A 24,114-nucleotide genomic window follows, 5' to 3' on the forward strand; every position below is an offset into this window, starting at 1 on the left:
TCATTCTAGAACGGATTCTAGAGACCATACACGATTTTTCTGTAGTTTTAAAGCTTCATATATAATAATTCAAAGCTTGCAAAGTGTGTAGTTGTAGACCGCCAGTCATTCACTTTCATCACGTCTTGAGATTAAGACAGTGCTATCCAAACCTTGTGGCTCAAGAGATAGATGTGACTAACTGAGTGCTCCATACCTAGGGATATCTCATATCTACTACACTGAAATAAAAAAAAAAATCTGGTATGCAAACAAGTATTTTTTTTTTTTAACAGACATGCAGTCCACCTCATTGTAAATATATACAGATTCTCAAAGCTTTTATCATCTGTTACTATTCTTATCACCTGTTGTCTAAGGCTAAATGCAACTGAAACAAGTTTAATGCTTGGGGGGAAAAAAAAGTTAAACACACATTAAACACCAAAAACTAAGAAAAAGATTGAAGCAAAAAACCTCTCACCAAACCCACAATACAATTTTCAAAAGATACATCAAAAATAACCTACCCTATTTTCATTATAAGCACATAATAAGGCACATAAGTAAATTAAGTACACAGTAAATCTGATGTAAGGATTTTAGTTATTATAGTGGTACAAAAAACCCTTGAGGTTTAAGTCTTCTTGAACATATTACCAAAAATAATTTCTTAAAAATCTGCAAAACCAAATGATAGACCTGAATAATTATTTGTAAGACTGTAAACGTTTTATATTAAGAAAAGAAACAGTATATGATTCAATTAACTGTGAACTTTTTACAATTTGTTCCAAAATAAGTGCATTACACAACACAACTTAATAGGCAAAGAGCTGTTCGTTTCACAACGCGGACTGCTTATGAATAGGTGCAGCTCCATTTTCAAGTAATATTCAATTTTAGATTTCCAAAAACTTGCAGAACCATTAGAAAAAAAATATGGCCCACAAATGCACAATAATTAACCATAAATATGGTAGATTAAATAAATGATTAAAAAAATATATTAATAAAAAAAAAAATGGTGGGCAAAAACATTCAATAAAATAAGTTGGTCCAATGTATAATTTGTTATGGAAAAATATTACCAAAATAACAATATTTGCCAGATAGTGATACTCACTAAAAGGAAAAAAAAAAGTTCTTTTTACTTTGAACATTCTCCATCCATAAATATAAAAAAAATATATTTAAAGGGGTTGTCTGAAGATTGACATTTACCACCCATCAGCATAGGTGATACACATCTGATCTCTAGGAATCCCTCAAGTTGGAAGGAAGGGAGCAGTAACTGAGCACATGTACTGTCATTCCATTCAAAGTCTACAGTTCTGACGGGGATAGAGTGCAACCTATTCCCCTCCTTACTGCAAGAATACAGTGAGGAAGTATAGGGAACTTGGCATGCCCATTTTATAGATCAGCAGCCCATTAGCGATCAGATATCTACCAACCATCCTGTAGATAGGTAACAACTGTCGATCTTGGGTCAACAGATTTAAATACTTGGTAAGCATAACTCCACATAAAAATAAAAAGTTGAGATTTCTCTCCACAAACCATTTCATAACCTGGATGATTGTCAGAAGATGTTGCGTAAAGATCATTTGGAACAAAATGAAAATGAACACCAGGGATATGCATCTCTAGAACAAAATTCTACAATTTTTAGATTTCACTCTAAAATGCAGAATCTGTATGTTTTACAACTATGAAGCACAAAACTTAAGAACAATTCTGCATTTTCTCAGTCTGTGTATAAGAAGGCATATGTTGTGTTCCTTCTCATGGAGATTTATTCTTACAAATGAGGCAGGGTTGGTCTCATAATATTCAGTCTCTGTCTGAGGGCTTTTGCCAAAACCGTGGTCCAGTCTTTACAAAGAAATAATAAAGAGGGAGGAAAACCGTTACAGGATGGAACTTAGATCATCGATTTGGAAAAGGAAACTCTCAGATGATGGTTGTCTCCCAAATCATGGTTGTGTAGATCTATTAGAGCCGTTATAGCTTCCTCCACTGAGCCAAGCTGGATAAGTGCCATTTTTCTGTCTTTCCTATAAAAATATAAAGCAATAGTCTTCACCATCTATAACTGCTTTTACAACAAATGAGTAGCTAGCACAGGGGTAGGCAACTTTGGCTCTCCAGCTGTTGTAAAACTACAACTCCCAACATGCATACTTGCTCTGCAGTTCATGGAACTCCTATCGAAGTGAATGGATCATGCTGGGAGTCGTAGTTTCACAACAGCTGAAGTGCCAAAGGTTGCTGACCCCTGAGGTAGTACATATCTTTTTCTTATATACATTAAGGCGTAGCGCATTAAATTCTCTATAATCTGCAGGCAGCATGTAATAGAGAAGGAGGTCCTGAGCGGATTAATCCATAGTTTTACTGTGAAAGATTCATTATAACCTGGAATTTACTCCTCTTTTCAGGATTAGAAGTCTCACTCAATGACTGACGGCTTTCCCTGTACAAGAATGGACAAAAAGATGGCTGTCAAAAGAAATCTGATGCTGCAATGGTTGAGATGATACTCCCTTACACGGGATAGGTCTTAGCTGCTTTGGTCATATCAAAACAGGCTTGATCGCGGCTCACTTACTGACTTATGTGGACATCCTTTGTTAGTTTGTTGGAAAGAGTAGGGGTTCTGGATTATTTTGATTTTGTTTGTATTGTTCTATAAAAACTCAAAAACTCTCATCACAAAAGGAGTCAATCTCCAAGTAGGGTGCAAATGAATTAAGTGCAAGTTATACTGAGTGTTCCTCCTTAACACTATATATCAATCTGCTCCGTTTCTCCTGGTCTATAACCCATTGCCTGCAGATAGGACTGCATGTACAATGTGACAGGTTCCCTTTTAAATTCAGCTGTTTTAGTTGTGGTGCATCTTAGGGTATACTAGTGGCAGTGTGGATTGTAACACTGTTGTTTTACTAGGGGTGGGAACTCTGTAGGCTATGTTACCGCCCACTTGACTAGTATACTCTAAATTGCATCCACACTAAACGGGCTTACTTATATCTTTGGAAATGCTTAATAGGTTTGGATTTAAAAAAAAAAAAACAAAAAAACACCCAAATTGCTCAAGGTGACTGCTCTTATCATAAGAGGTAAGTCATTGGGCTTTTCTGACCTGGTGACAGATCCTCTTTAAAGGGTGTGGCCATTTTCAGAACAATCCTAAGAAACCAATGATATTGTTTGTATAATAAAAAGAAACATAATTTTCCAATATACTTTCTGTACCAATTCCTCATGATTTTCTAGATCTCTACTTGCTGTCATTCATTCTGTTACTTCTAGTGGATGAAATTCTGACCATGGTCATGTGATTTACGGTCCATGGTCATGTGATGAGTACACAGGTGCCACTCGTTATAGTCACAGCCCAGTAATCAGACATCTGCCTGGTAACAAGCTGTGCACCTGTGTGCTCATCACATGACCACGGACCAGAAATCACATGACCATGGTCAGAGTTTTATCCACTAGAGGTAAGCAGAATGAATGACAGCAAGCAGAGATCTAGAAAACATTAAGGAATTGATTCAGAAAGTATATTGGAAAATTGAATATCTTTTTTATTATCCAAACAATAACAATATTGGTCAGAAAGTGACCAGCCCATTTAACGCTATACAGTTTTATTACAGAGATTAATGAATAAACAGACTGCAGCAAGTTTTCTGGATCCCCCTAGTGGTGGCTACAGGCATCCTGATTGTTACAATTTAAAGGGAGTCTGTCAGCAGGAAAATTGGCATCAAACTAATAAAAGTGCCTTATAGGGCTACTTATACTCTTTCCAAGGATGCCTCTTTTATTCTGTCTCTTTCCACTTTCACAAAAATCTGTATTTTATTCTTATTCAAATTAGCTGAAAAGGGCTTTAGGGGAGTTTCTTCTCCTGCTGACGCTTCACCGGCTGTTCTAAATAATCACTCCGAATTGCTTGCATTACATCTCCCACTTTCTCACACCGTCTACAGTTAGGGGTAATTAATTGGAGCAGAGAGCATAGCCCCAGCAGGAGAAGAAAGGCCCCTTAAGCTCAACTAACTTGCATAAAGAATAAAAGACTTATTTTCAGAAAAATGGAGCTGCAATGCCGAATAAGAAAGGTATATTTGGAAAGAGTAGAACCTGTCCTACACGTTCATTATTTGAGACTGATTTTCCTACTGACAGACTCCCTTTAACTATATGTGTATACAGGACGGCACTTCGCTGATTCACCCACCTGTGATTTATTGATTGATTTATTTTTACATTTGACGCACCTCTAATGGGAAATGTTTTTGCTTATTACACTTTTATTTTATTTTTTTAAACACAAGTGACTTGACCATTCTATCACACTGCAAAACATCTGGAAGAACTAGAGGTCACAGTAGTGAGTGAGGGGGTTGAAAGAGCATCTAAGGGGTTAAAGCATTATGTCTGATCCTAGGTACTGCAGCATCCCAGTCCCAGGATGTTCTAAGTACCTGGTAGCAGCAATATACCCCGTTTTTAATGAAATTTGTTGCAACTTTGAATCAAGTGCTTGTTTTAAATAGCTATCCATTTATCCATCTATCCACACGTGTATATATATGGTATAGATGTAGTTTTGATGCTATAGTATAAAATTCTTAAGCAATAAGGGATATTGTTAAGTAATAAAATGAGCAGAGAAAGAATTACATGTAACATTTATAGTAATCATTAAACAAGTGTCTTATGTCAGGTCACCTTGTCTATTAATCGGATTAAAAGGAGCGGGGGAGAAAATGCTAACTGCAAATATTTATATAGATATACTTACTGGAAGAATTTAAAGGCCTTGACAGAACATCCAGTACTTGCAAATAATCTTTTAAGGTCATCATCAGAAACTGAAGGCCTTTCAAAAACAAAGGATAGAAAATGAAGCAAACCACATTTATTAAAGTGCATTATGAAACCTAGCATGTACTAGAAAAGGGTGTATTTTTACTTGTCACATTCAAAAAATCCAAGTAGCATTGTCTATTCACAAACCACTATAAAGAAAGACAAGATGTTGTAAATGACAATCCTGATTGTTAAATTATAATGTCAAATATAAAATCAAACAAGAAATACATTCTTAAAGCCATTCTGAAGATAGGCGATATGAATGCACTAAAATAAATCTGAGCACATGAACATAGTGGTCTAACATCGACATTACATACACTTTAAAGGGGCTCTATCGTTGGAAAAAGTCATTTTTAGCTAAGCACATACTTGCATAGCCTTTAGAAAGGCTATTCCACACCTACCTTTTGTATGTAAATTGCCTCAGTAGTTTTTGAATGAGACCGTTTTTATTCATATGCTAATTATCCTTCTCCATGCACTCCGGAAGTGTCTGTGTGCACCCTGTGCTATTCTCTATGTGTGTGAGAGCAGAGAGGCTGCTGCTGCTGACGACTCATCTCTCTGCTCTCACACACACAGAGAATAGCAGAGGGTGCTCACAGATACTTCCGGGGTGCACGGTGGAGGCTAATTAACATGTGAATAACAATTACTGAGGTGATTCACATACAAAAGGTAGGTTTGAAATAGCCTTTCTAAAGGCTATGCAAATATGTGCTTAGCTAAAGATGACTTTTCCCAATGATAGAGCCCCTTTAAGGCTAAGACCACATGTTGTAGAAAAGCTCCATTTTTGTGGTAGATGTTGCTTTGGCAGAATTGCATTCAAAAGGAAAAGAAATATAAAAGGAAAGAGGTTTAGTTCTTTCCTGTTTCTAAACTCACCCTTGACTTGTAAATTGTACAATGATGTCAACAAAAAATAAAAAGTTTACTTAAAGAGGACCTTTCATCACTTTGGGTACATGCGGTTTTATATACCGCTAGAAAGCCGACTGTGCACTGAATTCAGCGCACTGTTGGCTTTCACGATCTGTGCCCCTGGTGAAGCGCTATCGGTGCCAGTACAGTGGCTCTTCACCATCAGAAAGGCGTTTCTGACAGTCAGTCAGGAACGCCCTTCCTCATAGTAGTACCTATAGCGCTGTACTATGAGAGCAGTGAGGAACGCCTCCCCCGGTACTCATCTATGGACGCGTACTGTGAAGAGAGGGAGGGAGTGTTCCTCCTTGCTCTCGCAGTAGAGCGCTATAGGCGCTGCTGTGAGGAAGGGCGTTCCTAACTGACTGTCAGAAACGCCCTTCTGATGTTGAAGAGCTACGGTACCGACAACGATAGCTCTTTACCTGGGGCACAGATTGTGAAAGCCGACAGTGCGCTGAATTCAGCGCGCTTTCGGCTCTCTAGCGGTATAAAAAACCGCATGTGCCCCCAACTGATGAAAGGTCCTCTTTAAAGAAGAAACTCAGATTTTATACGTACGGTATGTTGGACAGGTGCAGGGTTGCTGAAGGGGGAAATATATTCTGGAAGTTCTTTGAGCCTGGTTTTTTGAAGCGATGTAGTGGACTGTTGGTATAGTCCTTAGTCAGGCCTTGGTCTTCATGCCCTTCACGAGGCAGCTGAACAGACTGGTGCTTTGACAGGGTAATTCGCAGCACTCTTCCATGAAGTCTCTGTCCATTCAGATGGCTCATAGCTAAATATGCAAAAGAATACATAGGCAACAGTAATATGAACTTTTATTAATTATTATAGAAATATAATTGTATGACATATCTGCAAAAGTATTAATTCAGCAAAATGATATATATAATAAGTTCATTTATTGTATAATTCTTCACAATACAAGGTCCCACCTACCTAACAGAGGTCACTTTGTTGGGGCAGGTGGTCTTACAATTACAGCTTGATCAAAATGTAGAGTAACAAGAAGGTCATTTTCATGTATCCTTACATTCAGTAGGTATTTGTAGCAATGCTCTTGGTGCTGTTGCAACTTTTGTTTTTGCAATTGAATAGCAGCCACAGCAACGTGCACCTGCATTTCTTGTTCACATTGTTTGGCAGTGCTGTTCAATTTTTTTACTTTGTTGAATTCAAGGTCTTACTCATGTTTAGTAAAGAACTAAAACAAAGTATAGATGAGAGTTACTATTTTTTCTCTCACAAGTACCAAAATCCTGATGGATCATATTCTTGATGGACCAAAATCCTGATGGATCATATTAGACCCTAAAAGGTACATCCATCTCATTTAGAAGTCAATGAGATCCATCAGAATTAACTGGGATTCGTTAAAAATTGATCTATCATGCCTCCCGTGGCTCTTCTAAGAATGAAAGGCATAAAGTGAATATAAACAGAGACTAGGAAGTAATAAAATGTATATAAACCAACACAAGAGTTCTAACTTGCACTTCTTAAAGAGGTTAACCAACTTTTAAAAACTGATGTCCTATCCTTCCCAATGCAAGCTGCAGAGTTTGCTTGGAGTACTTTCAATAGCAGCTGTAGTGAGTACTGCAGCAGTTTTAAATATGAGGAGTAAGGTGGCATTACTACGTGTGTACAGACTGTATTATTAAGGATCGGGGATAAACTCCATACAGTTCACTGGTGGTGCTCACAGTAAATAGTACTGTTGTAGTAGTTCCATAGATTTGAAGGGAAAACTGCTGCAATTGCAATCCAAAAGGTAGGCACTCAGCGTAGGATGAATATAAAAATTAGAATCTTTATTTCAGAAGTCCATATTAAAATACAATGCGGGAGGAGGCACGCCTGGGAGAGTAGTTCCTTCAAATCTATGGGACTACTACAGCAGTACTACTCACTACAGCTGCTATCAAAAGTACACAATCAATAACGTCATACAGCGCAGAGTTTTTATGTAACACCGAAGACTGGGTGGAATCTTACTCAAGCACAAAGGAAATTGTGCTATGCAGTTATTTTAGTGCAGAAAAGGCAATCCAAATACATAATGTTTCAGTCTCATCATCAACATTCATCAGATACTACACACAAATTTGTACATTGGATATATATTAGCCATAGTGTGATCGCCATCTGCAGTACAAACAACAGGCTCATATGAACAAAATTCAAAACAACAACCATGATAAAGTCCATGTACATCAAGGAACATGCATATATACAGTTAAATCAAGCAACAGACATATATATAATATTATACAGTGATACCTCTTTGAGCCTACCACCCAAATTTAGTTTTCAGATGCCATGTTGTATTTGCAGAGCTTCTAGAGTACCAACACAATGGTAACCCCCCAAAAGTGACCCAGTTTCAAGGGGTTATGTTGAGCATTTTGACCCCCACAGATGTTTCACATATTTCATTAACATTGGGACATGAAAATTACTTTTTTTTTTCCAATAAACCATCAATTTACCCCCCAATTTTTCATTTTTACAAGAAAGAAAAAAAGAGAAGACGCTCACCAAAGTTCACTACACAATTTCTCCTGAACATGGTAAAACCCGATTTGTGATTGTAAACTTTTGTATGGGTACATGGTGGGGCTCAGAATGTAAAGAGTGCCATTTGGCTTTTGGAAAGCAGATTTTCCTGCAAAAACTTTATAAAGTGCCATGTTACATTTGAAGAATCACTAAAATATCAGTACAGTGGAAAGTCCCACAAAGTGATCCCATTTTAAAAATTAAAACCCTCAAGGAATACATGCCATTTCAGTGTCCAAGATGCTTTCTTGTGTTATCATGGACATGCAGTCCTAAACTTACTAAGTGTATATCCCAAGTGCAAAAAAAAAAAAAAGAAGGGGCGGCACAGTGGCTAGCACTCTAGCCTTGCAGCGCTGAAGTCCTGGATTCGAATCCCACCAGGAACATCATCTGCAAGGAGTTTGTATGTTCTCCCTGTGTTTGCGTGGATTTCCTCCCATTCTAAAAAGACATACTGATAGGGAAAAAAATGTACATTGTGAGCCCTATATGGGGGCTCACAATCTACATTAAAAAAAAAAGTTGTGGGCATAAACCACTTGGGCACACAGTAGGGCTCAGAAAGGAAGGAGCACTGCAATTTTTACCAACTGGAGTACAGATTTAGAGGGACTTTCTGGACACCATGGTAAATTCCCCAAGAAGTTAGCCCATTTTGTAGGGGCTATTTTAGGTTCTCTGAAAACATGACAAACATCCAAAAACTAAGCTAAATCTTCCCTCCAAATAATATGGATAATGAAAAGTGAAAATTTCAATTTTCACCTTTCAGTGCTCGATATGTTGCCCCCAGCTTGTGTCAGCAGAACAACTCAAAATCCATTTTCAGACCTGGCCACTAGGAGGCTGACACTAGGAATAGTATTAGATGTCAGTCTGCCTCAGTCTATGCTAACCAGTTTGTACAACAGCAGTAGGAGAGGGACATTAAAAACAAATAAGGGACACAAAACCAACATATCCTGAACCCAAAAAACTAACCAAAACAGCCCGGGGTAGGAACAACTAGAAAAAGAGGTTATGATCTGTGTTGCACAGCTTATACATTCTATTCCTGCCGCAAACCAGTTTTGTTCTAATGATTTGGCAATTTGGGGGTTTTTGTCTTCACATTGTGCATGCTATATTTTTATTATTTTTCTGGCGATGTAACCATATGAGCGCTTGTTTTTTAGCAGGATGAGATGCATTTTGAAATGACACCATTTTGGGGACGTAAAACTTATTGAATACATTTTATTAACTTCTTTGGTGGATAAAAAAGGGATTTTTATGAACTATTCTAAAATTAATCTGCCTTGTTGCCTACAACAATTTATGTAATTATAGCTCTAATTTTTACTACTGAGAAAAGCTACACTTTGTTTAGTTGCATCCAAAAACTAAGCTAAATCTTCCCTCCAAATAATATGGATAATGAAAAGTGAAAATTTCAATTTTCACCTTTCAGTGCTCGATATGTTGCCCCCAGCTTGTGTCAGCAGAACAACTCAAAATCCATTTTCAGACCTGGCCACTAGGAGGCTGACACTAGGAATAGTATTAGATGTCAGTCTGCCTCAGTCTATGCTAACCAGTTTGTACAACAGCAGTAGGAGAGGGACATTAAAAACAAATAAGGGACACAAAACCAACATATCCTGAACCCAAAAAACTAACCAAAACAGCCCGGGGTAGGAACAACTAGAAAAAGAGGTTATGATCTGTGTTGCACAGCTTATACATTCTATTCCTGCCGCAAACCAGTTTTGTTCTAATGATTTGGCAATTTGGGGGTTTTTGTCTTCACATTGTGCATGCTATATTTTTATTATTTTTCTGGCAATGTAACCATATGAGCGCTTGTTTTTTAGCAGGATGAGATGCATTTTGAAATGACACCATTTTGGGGACGTAAAACTTATTGAATACATTTTATTAACTTCTTTGGTGGATAAAAAAGGGATTTTTATGAACTATTCTAAAATTAATCTGCCTTGTTGCCTACAACAATTTATGTAATTATAGCTCTAATTTTTACTACTGAGAAAAGCTACACTTTGTTTAGTTGCGATGGATGTTTTTCTTACCAGACCAACCCTTTATGTACTCACCAAGCTGTGCTTGTGTTGCATCTGCCATCTGCACCAATGCATTTTCTTTTTTATTGAACAAAATCTTCACACGATGCACATCACCATATACTCCTGAAGGGTTTAAATAAATAATAATAAAAAAAAAACATTAATGAGCTATACATTATTTTAGATTATTAACATTTTAGGTATTTTTGTGTCTGAAAATGTCCAAACTAAAAAATATCAAAATACAGTGACTTGCAAAAGTATTCGTCCCCTTTGAACTTTTCAACCTTTTGCCACATTTCAGGCTTCAAACATAAAGATATAAAAGTAGTATTTTGGGGGGAAGAATTAACAACAAGTGGGACACAATTGTGAAGTGGAACGAAATTTATTGGAGATTTTAAACTTTTTTAACAAAGAAAAAACTGGAAAATTGAGCGTGCAAAATTATTCGGCCCCCTTGCAGCCCCACCTTTTGCTGCGATTACAGCTGCAAGTCACTTGGGGTATTGGGCAGTTTTACACATCGCGAGACTGAAATTCTTGCCCATTCTTCCTTGCAAAACTCGGTGAAGTTGGATCGTTTGTGAACAGCAGTTTTCAGCTCTTTCCTCAGATTCTCAATTGGATTCACGTCTGGACTTCAGCTTGGCCATTCTAACACCTGGATACGTTTATTTGTGAATCATTCCATTGTAGATTTTGCTTTATGTTTTGGATCATTGTCTTGCTGGAAGATAAAGCTGCGTCCCAGTCTCAGGTCTTTTTCAGACTCCAACAGGTTTTCTTCCAGAATGGTCCTGTATTTGGCTCCATCCATCTTCCCATCACTTTTAACCATCTTCCCTGTCCCTGCTGAAGAAAAGCAAGCCCAAACCATGATGCTGCCACCACCTCCTTGTTTGAGATGAAAGTTTAGAGGTATGGCCGAGTCTTGGTAGATCTGCAGTGGTCGGATACTCCTTCCATTTCAATATGATTGCTTGCACAGTGCTCCTTGGGATGTTTAAAGCCTGGGAAATCTTTTTTTTGTATCCAAATCCGGCTTTATACTTCTCCACAACAGTATCTTGGACCTGCCTGGTGTGTTCCTTGGTCTTCATGATAGTCTCTGTTTAAAGCGCAGAGAGAATCACAGGTACATTTATACGGAGACTTGATTACACACAGGTGGATTCTATTTACCATCATCAGTCATTTAGGACAACAATGGATCATTCAGAGATCCTCACTGAACTGAATGGAGTGAATTTGCTGCACTGAAAGTAAAGGGGCCGAATAATATTGCACACCCCACTTTACAGTTTTTTATCTGTTAAAAAAGTTTAAAATATCCAATAAATTTTGTTCCACTTCAGTATTGTGTCCCACTTGTTGTTGGTTCTTCCCAAAAAAATTTAAATTTGATATCTTTTTGTTTGAAGCCTAAAATGTGGCAAAAGGTTGAAAAGTTCAAGGGGGCCGAATACTTTCACAAGGCACTGTAATTAGCCCATATAGTGAACACTGTAGCGGGAAAAAAATAATGACAGAATTGCTGGTATTTCAATGCTTCGTCTGTTTAAATTACATAATATAAACTATGTCATGTTATCCAAAAATATAGCCCTTGCACATCTCCGTATATCAAACACTAATAAAAGTGAGTAGAGCACAAAGTAATGACAAATCTTTATTAAATAGTCATATAAAATTGCAAAAAAAGAGGGGGAAAAGACAGACAAAATGCTATCAGATGCAGAAAGCCCGACAGAGGCAGGTTTGTATCCAAGTATTGCTACAGGTGCATTGCATAGATATCCTGTGATACATGACATATACTATATTGTTTACTACACGTGTTCATCTATACATATACTTATACATGTATATCATATTGATATTTTGTGTTATGTATACAGTTTTTATGTATTTATATATAAGTATATGTGCTGTACAGACGGTTTGTGGTATACATTATACAATACATTACACATACTTACCTATACTTGGATACAGACCTGCCTCTGCCGGGCTTTCTGCATCTGATAGCATTTTGTCCGTCTTTTCCCTCTTTTTTGTAATTTTATATGACTATTTAATAAAAATTTGTCATTACTTTGTGCTCTACTCACGTTTGTTAGTGTTTGTTATCGTTCTTATTGTGAATGATAGAGCTCTTTACTGGGACTTACCTGCAGGGAATATACCATTGGGTAACTATGCTATAATAATTTTTCCCTTGTACCATGCTAGTTTTTTTAAATCTCCATATACACTCACCGGCCACTTTATTAGGTATACCATGCTAGTAACGGGTTGGACCCCCTTTTGCCTTCAGAACTGCCTCAATTCTTCGTGGCATAGATTCAACAAGGTGCTGGAAGCATTCCTCAGAGATTTTGGTCCATATTGACATGATGGCATAACACAGTTGCCGCAGATTTGTCGGCTGCACATCCATGATGCGAATCTCCCGTTCCACCACATCCCAAAGATGCTCTATTGGATTGAGATCTGGTGACTGTGGAGGCCATTGGAGTACAGTGAACTCATTGTCATGTTCAAGAAACCAGTCTGAGATGATTCCAGCTTTATGACATGGCGCATTATCCTGCTGAAAGTAGCCATCAGATGTTGGGTACATTGTGGTCATAAAGGGATGGACATGGCCAGCAACAATACTCAGGTAGGCTTTGGCGTTGCAACGATGCTCAATTGGTACCAAGGGGCCCAAAGAGTGCCAAGAAAATATTCCCCACACCATGACACCACCACCACCAGCCTGAACCGTTGATACAAGGCAGGATGGATCCATGCTTTCATGTTGTTGACGCCAAATTCTGACCCTACCATCCGAATGTCGCAGCAGAAATCGAGACTCATCAGACCAGGCAACGTTTTTCCAATCTTCAATTGTCCAATTTCGATGAGCTTGTGCAAATTGTAGCCTCAGTTTCCTGTTCTTAGCTGAAAGGAGTGGCACCCGGTGTGGTCTTCTGCTGCTGTAGCCCATCTGCCTCAAAGTTCGACGTACTGTGCGTTCAGAGATGCTCTTCTGGCTACCTTGGTTGTAACGGGTGGCTATTTGAGTCACTGTTGCCTTTCTATCAGCTCGAACCAGTCTGGCCATTCTCCGCTGACCTCTGGCATCAACAACGCATTTCCGCCCACAGAACTGCCGCTCACTGGATGTTTTTTCTTTTTCAGACCATTCTCTGTAAACCCTAGAGATGGTTGTGCGTGAAAATCCCAGTAGATCAGCAGTTTCTGAAATACTCAGACCAGCCCTTCTGGCACCAACATCCATGCCACGTTCAAAGGCACTCAAATCACCTTTCTTCCCCATACTGATGCTCGGTTTGAACTGCAGGAGATTGTCTTGACCATGTCTACATGCCTAAATGCACTGAGTTGCCGCCATGTGATTGGCTGATTAGAAATTAAGTGTTAACGAGCAGTTGGACAGGTGTACCTAATAAAGTGGCCGGTGAGTGTATGTTAATATAAAACATAAATTTTAGTATTTTACATTTAAAAAAAAAAAAAAGTTATATATATTTTCCATTGCTTCGATAATAGTGACTTGCAGAAAAGACTTAAAGGCGTTATCCAATTATCCAGTTGTATATAAAATAACTGTGACACAAGGAGCAGCAAGTAAAATAAAGCAAAGCAAAGGGTGCACAAGCGAAAAGTGAACATTTAGCATTGCTGTTGATGTATTCGCATTTAATTTTTGGAAACTGGAACACCCCTTTAGGTTGAGGTCTCACATTGAGGAAACACAGCAATTTTTTTTAGAATCAAAGCCAGGAATGGATAGAGCTAACGGTAGATGTATAAGAGCTTCCTATATATTTCACATTTCTTTTGTAGCCATTTTTGGTTTTGGCTCAAAAAACTGCAGCAAAATCTGCAACAAAAAAAGCTGTGTTTCTGCAATGTGGGTCCCCAGCCTTAAAGTGTCATTTTTTAGCAAAAACTGTAATAAAATTGGCCAAATTGCTTTTTTCCCCAACAATTCCATCCCTTAAATTGAATTTTTCCAGCTTTTCAGTAAATCATACAGATTATTACATTACGCCATTATGAAGTACAATTTGTTCGTCATAATATAAGCCCTAAGAGGAAAAAAAAAAATATAAAAGTGAAAATTGACTTGTGAAATGGTTAATAATACCCATCATTTTAAGTAAATAGTACTAATACTATAGTTAAGTGTTACTTGTGTTATACTGGAGAAAGTTTCCTTACAGTAACAATTTCTAAAGTGATTCTCTATAAAGAAATAAAACTGCTTACCAAACAGGATAAACAGGGCATGGGGTAAGATAATCTGGAAAATAAAACAGATAAAGTTTATCAAAACAGACTGCACAGTCTAAATACTAAATATGACCTAAAACAGTAGAGCAACCAACATATTTAAAGAGGACCTTTCATGGTCCAGGGCACAGGCAGTTCTATATACTGCTGGAAAGCTGACAGTGCGTTGAATTCAGCGCACTGTCGGCTTTCCCGATCTGTGCCCAGGGTAAAGTGCTATCGGTCCCGGTACCGTAGCACTTTACAGTCAGAAGGGCGTTTCTGACAGTCAGGTACGTCCTTCTTCACAGCAACGCCTATCGCGCTGTACAGTGTGAGCGGGGAGAAACGCCCCCTCCCTCCGCTCACAGTGCTCGTCCAAAGACGAGCATTATCAGTAGGGAAGGGGGCGTTCCTCCCCGCTCACACTGTACAGCGCCATAGGCGTTGCTGGGCAGAAGGGTGTCCCTGGCTAACTGTCAGAAACGCCTTTCTGACTGTAAAGCGCTACGGTACCGGGACCGATAGCACTTTACCCGGGGCACAGATCGGGAATGCTGACAGTGCCCTGAATTCAGCGCATTGTCAGCTTTCCAGCAGTATTTAAAACTGCCTGTGCCCAATCTGATGAAAGGTCCTCTTTAAAATTGCTGAAGAGGTTTAAGAACCCTCGTCCATCTACCTCATCCTTATAGAGGGGGGGTTATCCTATTCAAAATACCCTTCCTTCTATGAGACAGCACAAATTGAGACCAGCCCTTTAAGGGAAGTCATTTTGTAGCACCAGACACTTCCCTTAATTATATGCCATGCCACTGAATTTTGCTTTTGGTTATATGCATATTGGCAGTCCTGACTAGACAGCATACGGTAAGAGACATATCCTTCAGTCAGTAGCAATGTGACACAAGATGACAAAGATGCAAAATAATTTGTATAATTAATGTATTAAATTAACATTGATTCAGTTACAATGCTGAAACTAAGTTAAAGTAAACAGACTGTCAGGGACTACCAGAGCATTGGCGCTGGAGCGGAGTAGAATTAAAATATTTTTTTATGATTTTTTTTTTGTTTCCTCCATGACTGCTTGTAATATTTTGCAATTTTTCAGAACTTCTTAACCCCTTCCCGACATGCGCCGTAATAGTACGGCGCATGTCGGGTCTGTAACTATGGCGACCGCCCGGGAGCCGGGCGGCCGCCATAGCCGCCGGGTGTGTACTGCTTTAAGCAGTAGACAACCGGCTCTCATGCCTCCGATCGGTCCCCGGACCGATTGGAGGCATTAACCCCTCCGGCGCCGCGGTCAAAGGCGCCGGAGGCACCATTTTCCCGGCGGCGCATGGGCGCCGCCATTTTGCCCGGGATCGCCGGCTCCTGGATCATGCTCCAGGGCTGACGTCCCGTTGCCATGACAGCTGGGAGCCTATACAAGGCTCCCAGGCTTGTCTGCAAATCCTCTCTTTTGCAGGCTGGTCTATGCAGCCTGCAAAAGAAAGGATGATTTTTTGCAATGCATTGCAATGCATTAGCATTGTAATGCATTGCATTAGTGATCAGACCCCCTGGGGTTCAACACCCCTAGGGGGTCTAATAAATGCAAAAAAAAAAAACAAAAAAAAAAAATATAAGTATTAAAAGTTCAAATCACCCCCCTTTCCCTAGAACACATATACAAGTAGTTAAAAACTGTGAAACATATACATGTTAGGTATCCCCGTGTCCGAAATCGCCCGCTCTACAAATCTATAAAAATATTTTTCCTGTTCGGTAAACGCCGTAGCGGGAAAAATAGTCGAAAGTGCCAAACCGCCGTTTTTTCACTGTTTTGATTCTGATAAAAATTTGAATAAAAAGTGATCAAAGCAATAACATTTCCCGAAAATCGCAGAACAAAAAGTACACCCGGCCCCGCAAAAAAAGACGCCCTATGCATCCCCGTACACTTACGTATAAAAAAGTTACGGCCGTCGGAATATGGCGACTTTTAGAAAAAAAATTTTTTAACACAGTTTTGGAAAATTTTTTAGGGGTCAAAATGTAAATAAAACCATATAAATTTGGTATCCCTGGAACCGTACCGAGACACAGAATATAGGGGACATGTCTTTTTGACTGCACAGTGAACGCCGTAAAACCAAAGCCCGTAAGAAAGTCGCAGAAATGCATTTTTTCTTCAAATCCACCACATTCTGAATTTTTTTTCTTGCTTCCCAGTACATTATATAGAATAATTAATGGTAGCAACATGAAGAAAAATTTGTCCCGCAAAAATTCAGACCTCATATGGCTCTGGGAGCGGAGAAATAAAAAAGTTATGGGGTTTAGAAGGAGGGGAGTCAAAAACAAAAAACGAAAATCAAAAAATGCCATAGGCGGGAAGGGGTTAAAGTTGGTACTCCCCAATCCTGGGTATATCAACTAGGCCTTCTCATTGTGCAAATAACTCTCATAGTCATACAGATATGAGACAGAGTGATATGGAAATATAATATATACTGATATAAAGAATGACTATACATAAGACTTGTAAAGATGTCTGACTTACATCAGGATTTAGATTACTGACTAACAAAACAGAGTGTCCAGGAATAGCAGCCATGCCAGGTATTGTCATACGCCCAGTGATAGCAGAAGTGGTGAGAGCGAGAGGTCCAAGAGCCCCTGGTACACTTGAAACTGATAGTCCTTAAAACAGAAAGAAAAGGGCAAAATTAAAATTCAATATTGTACTTAACCCTTAGGTACTATCATGGCGTCTCTCATATACCACTACCATAGATTACCATTATGCTAGAAACCATGATCGTACTTAAAGAGGACCTTTCACCACTTGGGGCACATGCGGTTTTATATACTGCTAGAAAGCCAACAGTGTGCTGAATTCAGCGCACTATCAGCTTTCATGTTCTGTGCCAGCAGTGAAGAACTATCGATGCCGGTACCATAGCTCTTCACCGTCAGAAGGACGTTTCTGACAGTCAGTCAAGAATGCCCTTCCTCACAGTAGTGCCTATAGCGCTGTACTGTGAAAGCGGGGAAGAACGCCTCCCTCCCCTCCTGATAGTGCTCGTCCATAGACTAGTACGGGGGGTGGGGTTCCTACCTGCTCTCACAGTACAGCGCTATAGCTGCTACTGTGAGGAAGGGCGTTCCTGACTGACTGTCAGAAACACCCTTCTGACGGTGAAAAGCTATGGTATCGGCACTGATATTTCTTCACCCGGGGCACAGATCATGAAAGCCGATAGTGCGCTGAATTCAACGCACTGTCGGCTTTCTAGCGGTATATAAAACTGCATGTGCCCCAACTGGTGAAAGGTCCTCTTTAAGGGGTAATGTAAATGTCCAGAAATACAAAAAAGGTCCACTTTTTTTCCAGATAAAGCATCACTTTTATTCATTTTAACTGTGTCTGGTCAGCTAGGTCTATACACTTGAATAGAAATGATTTGCAATACCAGACAGAGCCTGGAGACCAGAGTGGTGCAGTAACTGGAAAAACAAGCAAAATCCCAGGCACCCCTTAAAATGTACACAAATCCAGCAGCTCCTGCATATGGTGAAGAAATTATACCTGGAGCACCTAAATAAAAACAAAAGCACATAGTCAAGTGTCAGTAAGGGTTATGTGCTTTACTCTCAATTGTCCATGACTGACCGATTGTGGATACATTCCGGCATATTTAACAAATGTAATAACCTTTTTAAAATAAATTCAATAAACTATTTTAAAGTTTGTAAAAATATAGAACTTTGATAGAAAATCTGAATTATTCGTCAGTGGGTAACTCTACTGGCTATTTGCTTGTGTCCTCAGGAGTACACATTTCTTAAGACCTTATTCGCTGGTGTGTAGGGCCAAGTGCCCCATATACAGTACAGCAATCCTATGCTAAGAAGAGTTATTTAATGTAAAACTGCTGATACAAAATTCCAAAGAAAATTGTTAGCAAGATGTGACAGCACCCAAACCAATTATAATTCTATGCAGATTTACAAACATGACTTATCTTTTCTCACATGATGCTAAATGAGCTTACATCAAAGCATCGTATTATCAACAAATATATGGGAAATGCTGTTTAATCTGATGCATCTTGCGGTACACATACCTGCCTGAGGGAAGCCAATAGCGGGTGCAAATCCAGCAGCTCCTGCATATGGTGAAGAAATTATACCTGGAGCACCTAACAAAAATAAAAGCATATAGTCCTATATCAGCAAGGGTTATGTGCTTTACTCTCAATTATCCATGACGGATCGATTGTGGATAAATTCCAGCCTATGCCATTTAACAAATGATATAACCTTTTTAAAATAAATTCAATAAACTATTTTCATCATGTAGAAATATAAACATTTCTCATAAAATCCAGGAGAGGGGTATAAGTCTGAAGTCCCAAGAGCCACTGCAACTTGTCCTGCCATCCCTTGCCCACAGACACACACACAGCCTAGTAGAATATGGAGATGAATATAGTAGTTAAAACAATTGATTGATTTATTTTTTATTAACTCCCAATTTCTACAGCTTCAAGTGCAAACTAAAGACACATCTTTTCAGATAGGCCTATTTCAATTCCTAATGTAAACCCTTCTGTACCATAATTAGAGTCCTTAATATGAACCCTCCTCTGTCCCCGCTCCCACATTACCCCAAATGATATGATGCCATTTCAGGCTAACTTTAATGTCAGGCACCATCTGCACCTTAAAGGACACGACTGATGATGGCTCATACAGTTTTATGTTTGTGTATGGACTAGGGTTGAGCGATCGTGTTTGGAAAAAAATCGGATTCCGATCGGCGATCGAGAAAATTTCACAATCGCGATCGGAATTCCGAACACGATCTTTTTAGGTGGGATCGAGATCGGTAGTATTTCCTACAATGCCTTCACACTGAGTATATAGTGTATACTCAGTGTGAAGGCTCCGCTGCGGTTCCATAGGAATGAATGGAAGCAGCCGGCACACAGCCTTAACTCCCTGCGCGCCAGCTGCCTCCATTCATTCTAATGGGAGACTAAAGTAGCATCTCTAGTAGCTACTTACCTGAAGAGATGGCTGCTCCGCTTCTCTTCGCCTCGCTGCCCCTTCCTGCCAGGTTAGGAGAGTGTGGGCGGGTTAGGAGAGTGTGGGCGGGTACAGGGTGGGGAGACGTGACGTCTCCCCTCCCAGTACCCGTCCACACTCTCCTAACCCGCCCACACTCTCCTAAACTAGCAGGGAGGGGGCAGCAAAGGGAGAAGAAGACTGCAGCTGGAGCGGCAGCGAGGCGAAGAACAGCGGAGCAGCCATCTCTGGAGGTAAGTGGACACCAGGGGGGACTCACTACACAGCGTGGATTCTAACAATTCTTAGATTCCATTCTGTATAGTGAATAGGATTGCTTTTAAAATCCGATCTCCGATTAATAAAAAAAAATCCCATTGACTTGCATTGGGATCGGAATTGGGATAGAGATCAGGTTCGAATGAAAAATGATCGGAAATCGGATTTTAAAATCAATCCTGAAAAGTCAGGATCGGCTCAACCCTAGTAAGGACAATGACCTCTATTACAAAATTACAATGTCTGAGCACTGTATAAGCAATGCTACCTCCATTGCTGCCCCTGCTACCTCTTGTGTCACCCCCTCTACCTCATACATTGTGAGCTCTTGTGAGCAGGGCCCTCAGTCCCATTATGTGAAGTAACTATTTCTTCGTAATGTATCTTTGTCTGTACTTGAACCCTACAAATTGTACAGTGCTGCGGTATATGTTGGTGCTATATAAATAAAATTTATTATTATTATTAATAAAAAAAAGGCTACTGTAGTGACAAGATTAGACTATATATACAAGCATGTGTGCGTACACTATCTGACCAAGCTAGGCCATATTTGTCAATAATCACGTTATGTAAAGGATTCAGTAGCTATATATGTTAATACTTGTTTGTTAAGTACTGTGGCATACTCCATTGGATGCAGTATTACAATTGTATCCCTACAGGAGAAAACACCACTATAATGCAGTGTTCTAAAACCAATTGCAGTGACTATGACAACAAAGATCCAAATCTGAGAAAGGGAACACTTATCATCTCCACAGTAAAGAACACTTTCAGGACTTACTAAAGCAAGAAGATCAAGCCTTTCCCTGGAAAGAAACGTTAAGTGATGGTCTCACTTCACACTATGCAACTAACAAATGGTTAATAAGATATTGGAAGCCTGTATTATAATGAACCATGGTACATAAAAGGGAAATAAATTAATGTAAGCATGCGAAAGTCAGTAGATGTGGAACTGGCAGAATGACATACTGACAATGGGATAATATAAACCTGACAAGATTCATCTATCTGCAGAGAAAGCAGAACGCATTTCATAAAGGATGAGAGGTGCATGAACAAAGATGGTGGCATCTTTAGAACTCTACATGGAATGAGAAGCAGTAAGATGGACTTCTGAAAACATGGATTCATTTACACCATAAAGACCAGCTAACTCCTGTCACTTCAGCGACGAATGACATAATCATAATAAAAAAATATTTTAAACATACTAAATAAGAAGCTAGAAGACAGAGGCAGAACCTCACGGATGAATACAATGAAGAACAACCACACATGTACAATAATGGGAGGATATTAAATGCTAAACATCAAGAGCCTTGCAAACTAGTAGCACCGGTAGCGACAAGTAGTAGCTGGTACCTAAAACACAGACAGGTTTTGCATTTAATGGCCACACTGTTTTGCAGACATTGTACTTTTTTTTTTTTTTTTTTTTATTACCGGCATGTTTTTGTAAAAATTCCATTTTAACCCTAAGAGACTCAGATAAGTAGGGAATCACATATGTAATTTAAATCTACAACAAAAGTTGTCAAAAATATTATATATTACATACACAGAGAGAAAACCAGTAGACTGAAACTAAACAAAAAGCCCTTTATTAGAGCAGTGACTTTTCAGCTACATAATTTTTCATACAGATCCTCCTCGATAAAGCCATATTTTTACCAAGATAATGCCATGTTTAAGTATTGAGTACAAGGTATGGAGGTTTTCATGAATGAGATGTTGGGAATAATTATTATTATTTATTTATTTTTTTTTAAATAAAATTGCACATTTTAATTTGGTCATCCAGACCAAATCCAAGAGGATAACCACTTACTGGAGATCTTACATCCAATTGCTCCAAGGCAATAACCTATTGTACCCTTGCATCTGTAGTCTCTGAGATCAACACTCACAGAATAGGTATATAACAGGAAATTGGAGCACCTGCTGTTCACTTGCTGTAGCCATAGTTCCAATAGAACCTCTTTAAAATGCTGAGTCACACATATCACATTAGCTGCAATGTTCTATTCTTTTTACATTTCAGCTTGTACGTCATCATTTTAAAGTATTAAAATAAGTGCAATCATCTGGGCTGAAATTCTATTTTAGAGAAGAGGGAAATGTCAAAAAAACGTCAGGTCATTGTCCAATTACATCATTTTATTTAGGCAAAAAGTTACTACATAGGTATATGCAAAAATGCAGCTAATGAAGTCACTCACCAGGACCTGCTTGACCAACCCATTCAGAAACAGCCAATAAGAAAGGGAGTAAATAATGGAACAAGGGATGAATAAGAAGTCAAATTTCAGATACTTTTTGTACCCTGGCTGGCAAGCAGAGGGGCTTAATCGGGAAAGGGGTAAGACTTTGGTGCATCTCAGCATTAAACAAACTGATAAATCTGGAGCAGTTTAAGATTCTCTACTTTATCGTCCTATTTATGGATAGTATAAATAAATCTGTCCATAAGTAAAAGAATAAATAAAAATTAAAAAGAATTGCCTAAAATTAAAATGTACTCATATATACATACATAGATATGTATACATACACAAAACATGCCGCTAACGGAAAAAAGAACGCTAGCGGTCTACATAGACCACCATTGTGAGGGGGCCGATTATGACGTGGATTCCCTCTTGCTTTGTGTGAACGGAACCTAAAGCTCAGCCAGGGTTTAATATTTAGTAAGTGCCATCAGATCAGAATTTTTTTTCCTTTCCATTATGTTTAATTTTCATAGTATGCTTGCAACCTTATCAATAAGACATACCATATATACTCGAGTATAAGCTGACCCGAATATAAGCCGAGACTCCTAAATTTACTACAGAAAAATTGGGAAAACTTAATGACTTGAATATAAGCCGAGGGGGGGGGGGGTCCACCACTGCAGATAAAAAGTCTGGTCATGTGCATTGCAGCTTAGTAACTCCATGGAGATCATAGAAATAGAAGTTAACCCCATCATGTCCCTCTCATTAACCCCCTGTGTGCCTCACATAAGAGGTACTGATATGTGGGATATATGGAGGTAATAATTAGGTATCTTCATAATTAAGGTCCTTCATTAGTACCCTCAGGAATAAGAGAAGAAGGAATTTCATTCTGACAAGCTGCTGAAGTGTTCTTTCAACTGTTTTCCACAAAAAAAATATCCTTTCACTTAAATATTGTAACCATTTACATATATCATTATATTTATACAAATAAAGCTTCATTCAATTAAAACAGCTCCTTATTAGTGCAATGTTTTTTTTTTCTTCTTTGTCAAGGAATGCATGAAAAATGACCCTATTGAAATATTAAAGGGGTATTCCTATCTCAAGGATTCCATCTATACTGCTAGCTTAGTTTTCCTAAATACATTGCTTTAACAATGCTGATTTATTTGCCTGCTATGTGGAATTATTCCCCCCATTGTTTCCATGGAGCTGGACCTGTCTGATAAGACAGAACAAATTACATCAGTCACTGCTCTCTGGGGGGCTAAGTGCTTTTACTGTTATCTATAGCTCTGCAGGCAGGACAATCTGTTCATCTAACTGCAGTGTATTGATAATTTCATGTCTGTTATCTCTTTATAGAAACACAAAGATAATACTGATTCCAATCTCTCCTGTAGCATTCAAGTTGTTTTTTTCTCTCCAAACCTGTGTAATGTAAAATACATTTACTGTGCATATTATTTGATCTACAGTTATATTAGATTTCTAGTAATCATAATAAATAGAGATGAGCGAATAGTATTCGAAACTATTCGTCGAATACCTCACTCCCATAGGAATGCGTGGAAGCGGTCGAACACCAAGCGGTAAAGCGCTGTGAAGATTTGCCGGCCGCTAACACGCATTCCTAAGGGAGCGAGGTATTCGTATCTACTATTCTCTCAACACTAATAATAAAGAATTTCTCATGGTAAAGTCAAACTTTATAGTGTCTTGTTCAGAAAGGTGGGGCAAGGTGGCTTTGACTGTTTGATGAAGAATACAGGAAGTGAGAAGAACAGAGATTAGGCAAAGCTGCTGATTCAGATCTTAATTTT

At 38.8% G+C, this 24,114-nt stretch overlaps 1 protein-coding gene across 4 annotated transcripts in view; it reads right to left on the reverse strand.

Annotated features, from left to right (window-relative positions):
- Positions 1-1,019: 1,019 nt before the first annotated feature.
- The window catches only part of PTBP3 (polypyrimidine tract binding protein 3), a 140,412-nt gene continuing 117,317 nt past the window's right edge, over positions 1,020-24,114 (reverse strand). For all 4 annotated transcript variants that reach the window (XM_075280442.1, XM_075280445.1, XM_075280444.1 and 1 more), the window contains 7 exons: positions 18,839-18,913; positions 17,272-17,411; positions 14,718-14,751; positions 10,464-10,556; positions 6,364-6,580; positions 4,805-4,882; positions 1,020-2,039 (listed from right to left, as the gene is read on the reverse strand). In XM_075280442.1, the coding sequence (XP_075136543.1) occupies positions 1,907-2,039; positions 4,805-4,882; positions 6,364-6,580; positions 10,464-10,556; positions 14,718-14,751; positions 17,272-17,411; positions 18,839-18,913 (770 nt within the window). In that variant the 3' untranslated portion in view covers positions 1,020-1,906. The remainder of the gene's footprint in view (positions 2,040-4,804; positions 4,883-6,363; positions 6,581-10,463; positions 10,557-14,717; positions 14,752-17,271; positions 17,412-18,838; positions 18,914-24,114) is intronic.

Source organism: Leptodactylus fuscus, chromosome 1 (genome assembly GCF_031893055.1).
Source record: "Leptodactylus fuscus isolate aLepFus1 chromosome 1, aLepFus1.hap2, whole genome shotgun sequence".
NCBI classification, from domain to species: Eukaryota; Metazoa; Chordata; class Amphibia; order Anura; family Leptodactylidae; genus Leptodactylus; species Leptodactylus fuscus.